At 33.4% G+C, this 11,631-nt stretch overlaps 1 protein-coding gene across 1 annotated transcript; it reads right to left on the minus strand.

Moving 5' to 3' along the window:
- Nucleotides 1-635: 635 nt before the first annotated feature.
- On the minus strand, nucleotides 636-9,592 carry LOC127721336 (uncharacterized). The gene is made up of 3 exons (XM_052228090.1): nucleotides 9,199-9,592; nucleotides 3,976-4,090; nucleotides 636-1,246 (listed from the first exon to the last, which is right to left on the minus strand). Exons 1-3 carry the CDS (start codon nucleotides 9,493-9,495, stop codon nucleotides 900-902), a joined length of 759 nt encoding a protein of 252 aa, XP_052084050.1. The 5' UTR covers nucleotides 9,496-9,592; the 3' UTR covers nucleotides 636-899.
- Between the last annotated feature and the right edge of the window lie 2,039 nt (nucleotides 9,593-11,631).

An 11,631-nucleotide genomic window follows, 5' to 3' on the forward strand; every position in this document is an offset into this window, starting at 1 on the left:
TATAGGTCACCGTAAGGCCTTCAACAAGAAGTAAAACCATACCGCATATTAGTCAGCTATAAAAGGCCCCGAAATGACCAATGTAAAACAATTCAAACGCTAAAACTAACGGCCTGATTTATGTACAAAATAATGAAAGAAAAACAAATATGATATACAGCAACAAACGACAACCTTTGAATTACAGGCTCCTGACTTGGGACATCCACATACAGAACGTGATGGGGTTAAACATGTTTGAAGGCGCGCCAACTTTCTCCTTAACCTGGGACAGTGGTGTAACAGTACAACATAAGAATAAACTATAAAAATCAGTTGAAAAGTGCTTAACTAATCAGACCGATACAAAGCAGAAACACATTTAACAAAAACACAGAGTGTACGTGGTAGGGTACTTATACATCCCAACAACAAAACGTCACTAAATACAGATCTGAGAGCACTCGCAGTTACTGACAGCTAGTTCAAAACCAATAACAACTAATAAAAAAAAATCATACATATAAGACTAAAATATCAATCAGTACACATCCAATACCCAACAGTCAGAGAAAAACACAACCTTGTGCAATGCCAAGATACAGGTATCGATAGATTGTAGACCCATATATGTGCATATGTATATAAAAATAATATTTAGGTTGATTTTAATTTATTGATAACAAAATCAATATTAATACAAATAAAAACAATATTCAAAGATCTAAATGAAGTGTTGAATTGGTAACCTTTTAGAATAAGTTTATTTAAAGGATCGATAAGTTTGCCCGGATTGTATCTAAATTTCCGGTCTTGGTAAACAACACCTCCGTAAAAATTATGATGTGCTATCCCATGAAAGATAATTTATCTACAGGTACAACCAAACTTCCAGTAGTCTGTTTGTCAGTTTTTCCTGACTAAGTTGTTGTAATCTGCATATAAGTTTGTCCTGGCTCAGTTGTTGTAGTTTGTTTGTCAGTATGTCCTGGTTTAGTTGTTGTAGTCTGTATATCAGTTTGCCTTGGCTTAGTTGTTGTCGTCTGAATATCAGTTTGTCCTGGCTCAGTTGTTGTAGTTTGTTTGTCAGTATGTCCTGGTTTAGTTGTTGTAGTCTGTATATCAGTTTGCCTTGGCTTAGTTGTTGTCGTCTGAATATCAGTTTGTCCTGGATTAGTTATTGACGTCTGCATATCAGTTCGTCCTGGTTTAGTTGTTGTAGTTTGTATATCAGTTTGTCCAGGTTTAGTTGTTGTAGTCTTTTTACCTAAATAAGAAAATATTTAAGGAACGCTTTTTTTCATTGTTCGCTGAACGCCATCTTTGCATTTCTAGGTGGAAAGTACTTATTTTGTATATTGGCTGCTTTTAGATGACATTGTTTGGGAATAATCTATAAAGGTATTCAGTTGCAGAAAAACGCTGGTTATTATCATATTTTACATTTGCGCATCAGGACAAACTGATATCCAGTCAAATTTCTGGAGTATATAAAAATGAATCCGTCCTTCAAAACGATAACGTTATTCGGAGTGTGTACTCAAAATTTTCTCCTTTCGAAACCAAGCACATTTTCGGTCAGAAGTTGACTAATTTTGTCCAAATTTCAAAAAATCATCCATGGCTACTATGTATAATATTAATCTTTACGAATTCAATCTTTAGTTAACTTTGCTTTCAATTATTGAAGAAAAAAACATCAAATTGATCAAATCTAATACTTTGTGGAATATAAGAACTGAATTCGAAAGTTGAAATATTTCCAAAGTGTTTTTTGCATTTAAATATGATACACTATGCAATTCATAATAATGTTATAATCGTGCTTGTAGTATTTTATTATGTAATCTTTTCCATGAGAACGGCAGTTAATACTAACATTTCTTATATACTGTAAATTCAGAAATTAGTGCGAGGTTTTTATTAATGCGAAAAGATGCGACTTGGTGATTATCGCAATAATAAAAACTCACATTCTGATATCAGATACATATATTTGTATATTTGTATGCAGATTTTCCTGAAATCGCAATAATTAATCTCGCATTTTTGTCAATTTTTCAAAAATCGCAATAATAAATGCACGCAATAATTTCTGAATTTACAGCATATCTCAAATACTTTCACATCACACGAAAGAGGGTCTGGATGGGTGGGGGAGGGGGTGTCCCTCATTTCTGTATTCTTTAACTTTTTAAGCCATTTTTCTCTATTCTTTATACTTTTCGCCCGTTATTTTCTATTCTTTATATTTTAGCACCTCACTATTCTCCATTTTTTATTTTCTGGTCCATTTTTCTCTATTTTTTCATATTTTTTGCCCATTATTCTCTATTTTGTAAACCCCCATCAACACCCTCATGAAACGTTTCCTTCATCCTTGTCGCTGAGGCCAATTTTAACTTTCACACGAGGAGATCCCGTAATCATGGAAAACTTTACGCATTTATTGCATTTCTAAATGTACTCAATTGCAATGTTATACATTTTACTTATTTAGATTTAACCATCGTGTAAAAACTGTATTGTTTAAAGTGTTAACACGATCTTAACATCGTGTAAAAACTGTATTGTTTAAAATGTTAACACGATCTAAAAAATTAAAAAAAAAAACTCAATAAGCTGGAGAGACAGACAAAATCCACGATGAGAATGGACCTAATTATGATGAATTCCTTTGAAGTCGTCTTTGGAAATCATTGGTTTTGCATTTGGTTTGTTTGTTTATACACAACACATTTTTTATCTTACACTTAAACATTTGGTCTGTTTGTTTATACATAACACATTTGTTATCTTACACTTACACATTTAGTCTGTTTGTTTAAACATAACACATTTGTTATCTTACACTTTCACATTTGGTCTGTTTGTTTATAAATGAAACATTATCTTTCTTACACTTACACATTTGGTCCGTTTGTTTATGCATAACACATTTGTTATCTTACACTTACACATTTGGTTTGTTTGTTTATACATGACACATTTGTTACCTTACACTTACACACATTTGGTTTGTTTGTTTATACATGACACATTTGTTATCTTACACTTACACATTTGGTTTGTTTGTTTATACATGACACAATTGTTATCTTACACTTACACATTTGGTTTGTTTGTTTATACGTAACACATTTGTTATCTTACACTTACACATTTGGTCCGTTTGCTTATACATAACACATTTGTTATCTTACATTCACACATTTGATCTGTTTGTTTATATTACATAACACATTTGTTATCGTACACTTACACATTTGGTCTGTGTGTTTATACATGACACATTTGTTATCTTACACTTACACATTTGGTTTGTTTGTTAATACGTAGCACATTTGTTATCTTACACTTACACATTTGGTCCGTTTGCTTATACATAACACATTTGTTATCTTACATTCACACATTTGATCTGTTTGTTTATATTACATAACACATTTGTTATCTTACACTTACACATTTGGTCTGTCTTTTTATACACAACACATTTGTAATCTTACACTTACACATTAGGTCTGTTTGTTTATACATAAATCATTTGTTACCTAATACTTGAGCATTTGGTTTGTTTGTTTATAATGATGATGATGATGATGATGATGATGAATGGTTGCTAAACGTCCATCGGCAAATTAATATGCATATTCAGAACGAGAACGATTCAACATGTTAATGTAATATAAATATTTACCCTACTTTGTACTAGGCAAGCTGGGTTGGATTTTTAACGTGCTAGTTCACAATTTTATAGTCCGCTGGAAGACATGTCACCTTACCCGGACACATTATTCTGACTCCGATCCGACCAGTCGTTGCTCTTACTGCTTAATGCCTCGTGCTTAGCAGCAAATACAAATTTTAAAGTCTTTGGTTTGACCCGGCCGGGGTTCGAACCCACGACCTCCAGCACTGTTTGTTTATACATAAAACACGTGTTATCTTATTACTGACGCATTTGGTCTGTTTGTTTAAACATCTTATACTTACGCTGTCTGTTTTCATTAAACTGCACAAATAATGGGATGCAAGAGTAAGTCGGTGACTGCGGCATACACACTTCAGTAGACTTACAGCCATGACCTTTACATGGACCAGCTAGTTCCTAAAATTATCAGAACAAACACAATTTTAATATATTACATGGGGGTCTGAATGGTGTGTTCAGAAGAGAATAATGGGCAAAAATTACAGGAAAATTGCCTAAAAATATAAAGGATAGAGAAACATAGGCCAAAATCAACAGAATAGAAAATAATGGTCAAAATAAATAAAGAAGAGAAAAACACAGGGCAGAACCAACAGAATAAAAAATAATGGGCAAAATGATTAAAGAAAGAAAAACATAGGCCAAAATCAACAGAATAGAAAATAATGAGAAAAATAAATAAAAAATAGAAAAAACATAGGCCAAAATAAACAGAATAGAAAATAATGGGCACAATAAATAAAGAATAGAAAAACAGAGGCCAAAATCAACAGAATAGAAAAAATGGGCAAAATAAATAAAAAATAGAAAAACATAGGCCAAAATCAACAGAAGAGAAAATAATGGGCAAAATAAATAAAAAATAGAGAAAAATTGGCCAAAATCAACAGAATAAAAAATAATGGGCAAAATAAATAAAGAATAGAGAAAAATTGGCCAAAATCAACAGAATAGAAAATAATGGGCAAAATAAATAAAGAATAGAAAAGCATAGGCCAAAATCAACAGAATAGAAAATAATGGGCAAAATAAATAAAGAATAGAGAAAAATTGGCCAAAATCAACAGAATAAAAAATAATGGGCAAAATAAATAAAGAAGAGAAAAAAAATGGCCAAAATCAACAGAATAGAAAATAATGGGCAAAATGAATAAAGAATAGAGAAAAATTGCCTAAAATAATTTAAATACAGAAATGAACGACCCCCAATCCAGACCCTATTACATTGTATTTCTGATTCTTTAAATATTGTCAGCGCTGATGATTACTACTGCTAAATATTTTTCGGAGTGACTGCAAACATTATTAAATCTTCAAATGCTTGACATAAGACTTTCTTGGTTTAAAATTAAAAATATTTGAAAAGAAAAGTGGCTTTGAGGTCCACATTTAACCCATAATTTAGTACAAACTTAAAAGTTAAAATACATGTTCATATGTTTACGACGAGGGTGGTTTTTAAGGTTCATCATAACAAATGGACAAATATGGCCGTATTTTCACCTAAAAAACTACTCTGTGTACAGACTTACCTGTGCAGTTTGGAAAGTTTTAAGGCCTGGCATCCACTAGATATATTTGAAAAGAAAAGTGGCTTTGAGGTCCACATTTAACCCATAATTTAGTACAAACTTAAAAGTTAAAATACATGTTCATATGTTTACGACGAGGGTGGTTTTTAAGGTTCATCATAACAAATGGACAAATATGGCCGTATTTTCACCTAAAAAACTACTCTGTGTACAGACTTACCTGTGCAGTTTGGAAAGTTTTAAGGCCTGGCATCCACTAGATATATTTGAAAAGAAAAGTGGCTTTGAGGTCCACATTTAACCCATAATTTAGTACAAACTTAAAAGTTAAAATACATGTTCATATGTTTACGACGAGGGTGGTTTTTAAGGTTCATCATAACAAATGGACAAATATGGCCGTATTTTCACCTAAAAAACTACTCTGTGTACAGACTTACCTGTGCAGTTTGGAAAGTTTTAAGGCCTGGCATCCACTAGATAAATAAAAGTTAAATGTATTTTGCGTTTCACAAAGATAAAATCTTTTTAAGATTTTGATTGGCATTTTTTTTTCCGTTCCTGCAGAAGGTGTAAAAACAACTTTGAGATGCTCCCTCTCGGGTAAGAACTGTTTTGTATTGTATTGATTGTCCTTGATTGGCATGGACAATAGACAGACAATATCTATAGGTGTGAAATGGACCTCTGTGTTACAAGGCAGTGCGTATACCGACTGAGCTAAAGAAGTACTTCTTTAGATCATCCGCTTACGGCTGACTAAGTATCTACTAATGAATGGAAGCAATCCCGTCACACTTCCCCCACCTCACGAGTCATCATACCATTATGACTCTCACAACACATATCCTAGCTAGAATTCCTCTCTAACCACCGTGGGTTTTTTAGTTGGGCGCCAAATGTAACCGTAGAGCATGATTCTAATGAGAAAATCACATTGTCTCCACCGGGACTCGAACCCGGGACCGGGTTCGAGTCCCGGTGGAGTCAAGTAATTTTGTAATGAAATTCATGTTCTCCGGTTACATTATGCGCCCAACTTAATCCCCACATTGGCCACCATAAAATGTAACAGGAGGGTCGGGTGGCTATGCATCACCGTTCCATCGTGTCGATTAAACATCGGACATAGGTTCGTTCCTCTGGGACTGAGCTGTGGCAAATGAGACCAAATACTGATGTTCAGATTCTTTATTAAATATTCCACATAAATTTACATGTGAACAATGAAACCCAAAACATAAATTTAGTTAATTAAAGTAATTAGTAAATCAGTGCGGAAATGTTTCGTCTCCTCTAAGTAAATTCACAATTTAAGAGTGTGGAGCTAATACAGCTAATTGAGCCCCGGAAGTGACATTTCTATAATAAGTCTATTCTTTTTACAAGTTCAGTTATAAGGTATAATTCCTCCATAAGAATGGCAAAGTTTTCTATAATATATATAGTAAGCTGGAAAAAAAGTCTTTAAATCATCATAATATAATTTCATTTATATTTTCACTTTGGTATTCCGTTCTTGCACAGTGATATAGTTCATTTTGAGTCATCCCATATTCTAGCAAAGGGAGATTATTTCACAGCATCTCCGTTAAAGGTGAGTTAAAGGGTGTAACTGATTGGACAGTATCAAAAGCAATTCAGGTGTTTGTTAATTTTTACACCTTCTGCAGGAACGAAAAAAAAAAAATGCCCATCAAAATCCAAAAAAGTTTTATCTTTCTTAAATGCAAAATACATTCAACTTTTATATATCTATAGTGGATGTCAGGCCTTAAAACTTTCCAAACTGCACAGGTAAGTCTGTACACAGAGTAGTTTTTAAGGGGAAAATACGGCCATATTTGTCCATTTTTTATGATGAACCTTAACGACCTTGACTACCCATGAGGGTCTTGCAAGGTCGGAAATCATATGTTTATGTTTTATAGGTAACAGCGCTAGCATTTAAATGAAATTGCATGCGCTGAGCGATCAAACAATGAAAATTCAATGTCTTAACGTGTTTTGTTACAACTTTTGACTATATTTTGAAATAGAAAAGTTTGAGCACACCAAAATGTTAATTTGAAACTTTTTACGGATTTATGAAAGCTCTGATGAAATGAGTGTATTTTTATTTTTCTGTAACCAACGTTTACTCAAATGTAATATAACTTGAAAATGCAGAATATTTACAGGTTTCGTCATCACAATCCCGCTCTCTTTTCCCCGAATGTGACCAACGGAATAAGACTTATCACTGGGTTTGTACTTACATGAACAACACGACGGGTATCACATGTGGAGCAGGATCTGCTTACCCTTCCGGAGCAACTGAGATCACTCCCGGTTTTTTGGTGGGGTTTGTGTTGTTCAGTCTTAAGTTTTCTATGTTGTGTTTTCTGTACTATCGTTTGTTTTTTGATCGTTTTCTTTTTTTCACATGGCGTACGTTGTCAGTTTATTTGGGACTTATGAGTGTGAACGACCCTTTTTTGGTATCTTTCACCTCTCTTTCGTGAAAGTAATATGCTTATGAGCTCTTATACATTATTCACTATAAATTGTTTTTGGTTCTATCGTTAAATAGAAAATCGCTTTGAACGCAGGAAATTTATAAAGTGCTATTTTCGTTTTTTTTATAGTCAAAGTTACACTGTATGAGCTTAGTGGTCTTAACATTTTTATGCACCTGTCCGATGTCAGGAGCCTGTTGATCAGTAGTTGTCGTTTGTTGGTGTGGTCCATAAGTGTTTCTCGTTTCTCGTTTTTTTATATAGATTAGACCGTTGGTTTTCCTGTTTGAATTGTGTTACACTAGTCATTTTTGGGGCCCTTTATAGCTTGCTACATTCGGTGTGAGCCAAGGTTCCGTGTTGAAGGCCGTACTTTGACCTATAATTGTTTACTTTTTATACATTGTGACTTGGATGTAGAGTTGTCTCATTGGCACCCATACCACATCTTCTTATTTATATTAACATAAAGGTTAGGTTATCATATTGACTTGAGATGATGATGTACAAACGATTCAACAACAACAAAACACTGACTGCTTAAAAAAATTGCTATGAAAGTATATCGAACTGTCTTGTTCCTTATTTTAGGGATATGAATAAAAAAGTGCACAAATCGTTTATTGCAGATAATCATCATGCAGTTTTAAAGATGTACTTAGGTCAGGTTTAGGAATTTTTGTCAGATGTTCGGACTCATTGGTTTTTTTCCCACGATACAGGGTCAAATGTTTTGCCCCATAACACCCATTTTTCTTTTCATATAAGACTTCAAAAGCTAAAAAAGATCATTTACCAAAATTTAAGCAGATTCTAGATTTATTTTCTTTCGATTTGAGACCCAAATAATACCAATGCAAATATATGGTAAAAGACCGAGTCAGACTTTTCCCGCCATTTAAAAAAAAATTAAATATCATGAAAAGGAGCTCCATAATCAATTTTAAATTCTATATTTTTTTTATTCCACCAAGTACATCCTTAATACATACCATAATATACATTACCTTAGCTGTATTTGGCAAAACTTTTAGGAATTTTTGGTCCTCAATGCTCTTCAACTTCGTGCTTTATTTGGCCTTTTTAATATTTTTTGATTCGAGCGTCACTGATGAGTCTTTTGTAGACGAAACGGGCGTCTGGCGTAAATATAAAATTTCAATCCTGGTATCTATGATGAGTTTATTTATATACATACCTCAGGGTCGGGGCCTCGGTGGCCGAGTGGTCTAAGTAGTTACTACTGTAATCACTGGCAAGTCAACACTGAGGTTGTGAGTTCGAACACCGCTCATGCGGGTGCACTCGACTCCAATCTTAATTGACTAGGATTGTCAGTTTTCCTATCGAAGATCGGTGGTTTTCTCCGGGCACTCCGGCGTCCTCCACCAATAAAAACTGGCCGCCATGAAATAGCCTAAAAGCGGTGCTTAAAAGTGGCGTTAAAACAACAAAAATCAAAATCAAATCATACCTCAGGGAATGTTGAAGCCGCAACGAAGCTATTTCCTGCACTTTCAATGAGTTCACCACCATTACTTTCGCCAGGTTCAGCATCATTTATCTGACACGTTTTGTTCGATATTATAAAGTTTATAGATTTGCATAATTGTACTCTAGAGCAAAATTGGGCACACAATGACCACATCGGCATCGATAGTTCAAACAGCATATGCCCTGTATATATTTTGTCTTTTTGTTTTTTAATAACGATTATTTCACATAAAGTCCAGGCAAAGAGAAAAACAAGTGAGATTATCAAGCGGTACATTTTTGAACTTTGAAAAAAAAATTATACTGTAGCTCTGTTACAGTTTCAGCACTGTTTCTGATTCTAACATTTGTGTGTATTTCAGATCCGTTCATAAGGGCTTGAATATATTTTCAGTTGTCACGGAGGATTTTGTTTAAATTGAAATACATTAATTTGACACCCTTTCAACACGTCAACACGTCGAATCATGTTACATGTTACCAATGTAGTCTAGAAATTGATATTCCGTGCGCACAACAGATGCTTTTTCAAATTGAAACACATTATTAGGACCATCTACGATTTAAATGCAAAACTACTGTAAAATTTATAAGTAATTTCAAAAAAATCTTTGTTTTCAAAATTAAAATCCTTAACATTACAATAACTAACTTTAAATCCTTCTTTGTAAATGAGCATTACTCACAGAAAAAGAAAATAAAATTCAATATTAAACATTCCTGGATTTTAAATTGACTATTTCCATTTAGAATATTAAGAGTTCCATACTGGCAACTGACTAATAATACCAGGAAATATTATACACTTATTTAACGGCTATGAGGACATTATAGCAATTTATTGTCCCCCGAGGCACCAACTATTTCCCAAGGCGAAGCGGAGGGAAATAGTTGCTGTCGAGGTGCAATGACAATAAAACTTGTTAATGTCCGAATAGCCAGTAAATAAGTGATTTATAATTAATCAGAAAGAAACTAGTATATATTTTGAGACAATATATAGTTATTCTCTTTGTACAGTTACTCTGACAACTGTTCCAAGTGAACTAGTTTGGGTTACCCATCAGTTTTTTTTTAATTTGAAGCGGACGACGTAAAAATTCCGCGAAGCTATATTTTGTATTGACGTCATAATAATTTGAATGCGCAAATAGCACAGTTGCAGTTTAAATAATCATTCGAGAGAAGAGACAATTCAAACGATACAGAAAGTACAGGAAATTTTTTTGAAACTATTAACGGGTTAATAATCTTTTTTTTAGACAATTTCGTAAAAATAGAAAATTTATTCGTATATAATTTCATAAAGAAAATACATACTGAGGTGTAATAAATCAAACTTACACCTGAAAATATGTCTATATAATATTAAAACACATGTCCAAAAAACATATGTAGACTTATCCACTCGGTAGTAGGAAGTATGTATCAAAAACGTGTTCTTTGGTGTCTTCGCGTATCTCGAAGAAGAAATAAACCACAAATACTCTAAAACATCATCTAGGGTGAAAAGTAAATCACCCAATGTACTCTGTGTGAGACATTAAATCACTGAAAACCAGCTATGTAATCACTCAATATATATATATAAAAAAAGAAGATGTGGTATGATTGCCAATGAGACAACCCTCCACAAGAGACAAAATGATACAGAAAATAAAAACTACCTTGTTTCACAGAATCACTATAAACTAGCTAGTAGGTTAATATGTAAATCACTCAATATACCTTGTTTCACAGTGAATCACTCAAAACTAGCTAGGTTAATATGTAATGATCACTCAATATACCTTGTTTCACAGTGAATCACTCAAAAACAGCTAGGTTAATACTAATGAGGTTATATAAGACTCATATAACCTCCTTGGTCAATACGTAAACTGGTAAATCATCGCCAGCAAAACCAGCTAGATTTATAACATGATTAAGTAAATCACCCAGGCACCTTGTGTAACAGTGAATCGCTCAAAACCAGCTAAGTACATTGTAAATCATCGCATACAATGCAGTGGTGGATCCAGGTGGATCCAGGGGGTGTACGGGGGTTGGAACCCCCCTTTTTTACGATCAATGCTTTTGAATGGGGACATATGGTTGGAAAATTATATACGAATAAATTTTCTATTTTTACGAAATTGTCTAAAAAAAGATTATTAACCCGTTAATAGTTTCAAAAAAATTTCCTGTACTTTCTGTATCGTTTGAATTGTCTCTTCTCTCTAATGATTATTTAACCTGCAACTGTGCTATTTGCGCATTCAAATTATTATGACGTCAATACAAAATATAGCTTCGCGGAATTTTTACGTCGTCCGCTTCAAATTAAAAAAAAAACTGATGGGTAACCCAAAATAGTTCATTTTGAACAGTTGTCAGAGTAACTGTACAAAGAGAATAACTATATATTGTCTCA

This window comes from Mytilus californianus, unplaced genomic scaffold (genome assembly GCF_021869535.1).
Source record: "Mytilus californianus isolate M0D057914Y unplaced genomic scaffold, xbMytCali1.0.p SCAF_12, whole genome shotgun sequence".
Taxonomy (NCBI): Eukaryota; Metazoa; Mollusca; class Bivalvia; order Mytilida; family Mytilidae; genus Mytilus; species Mytilus californianus.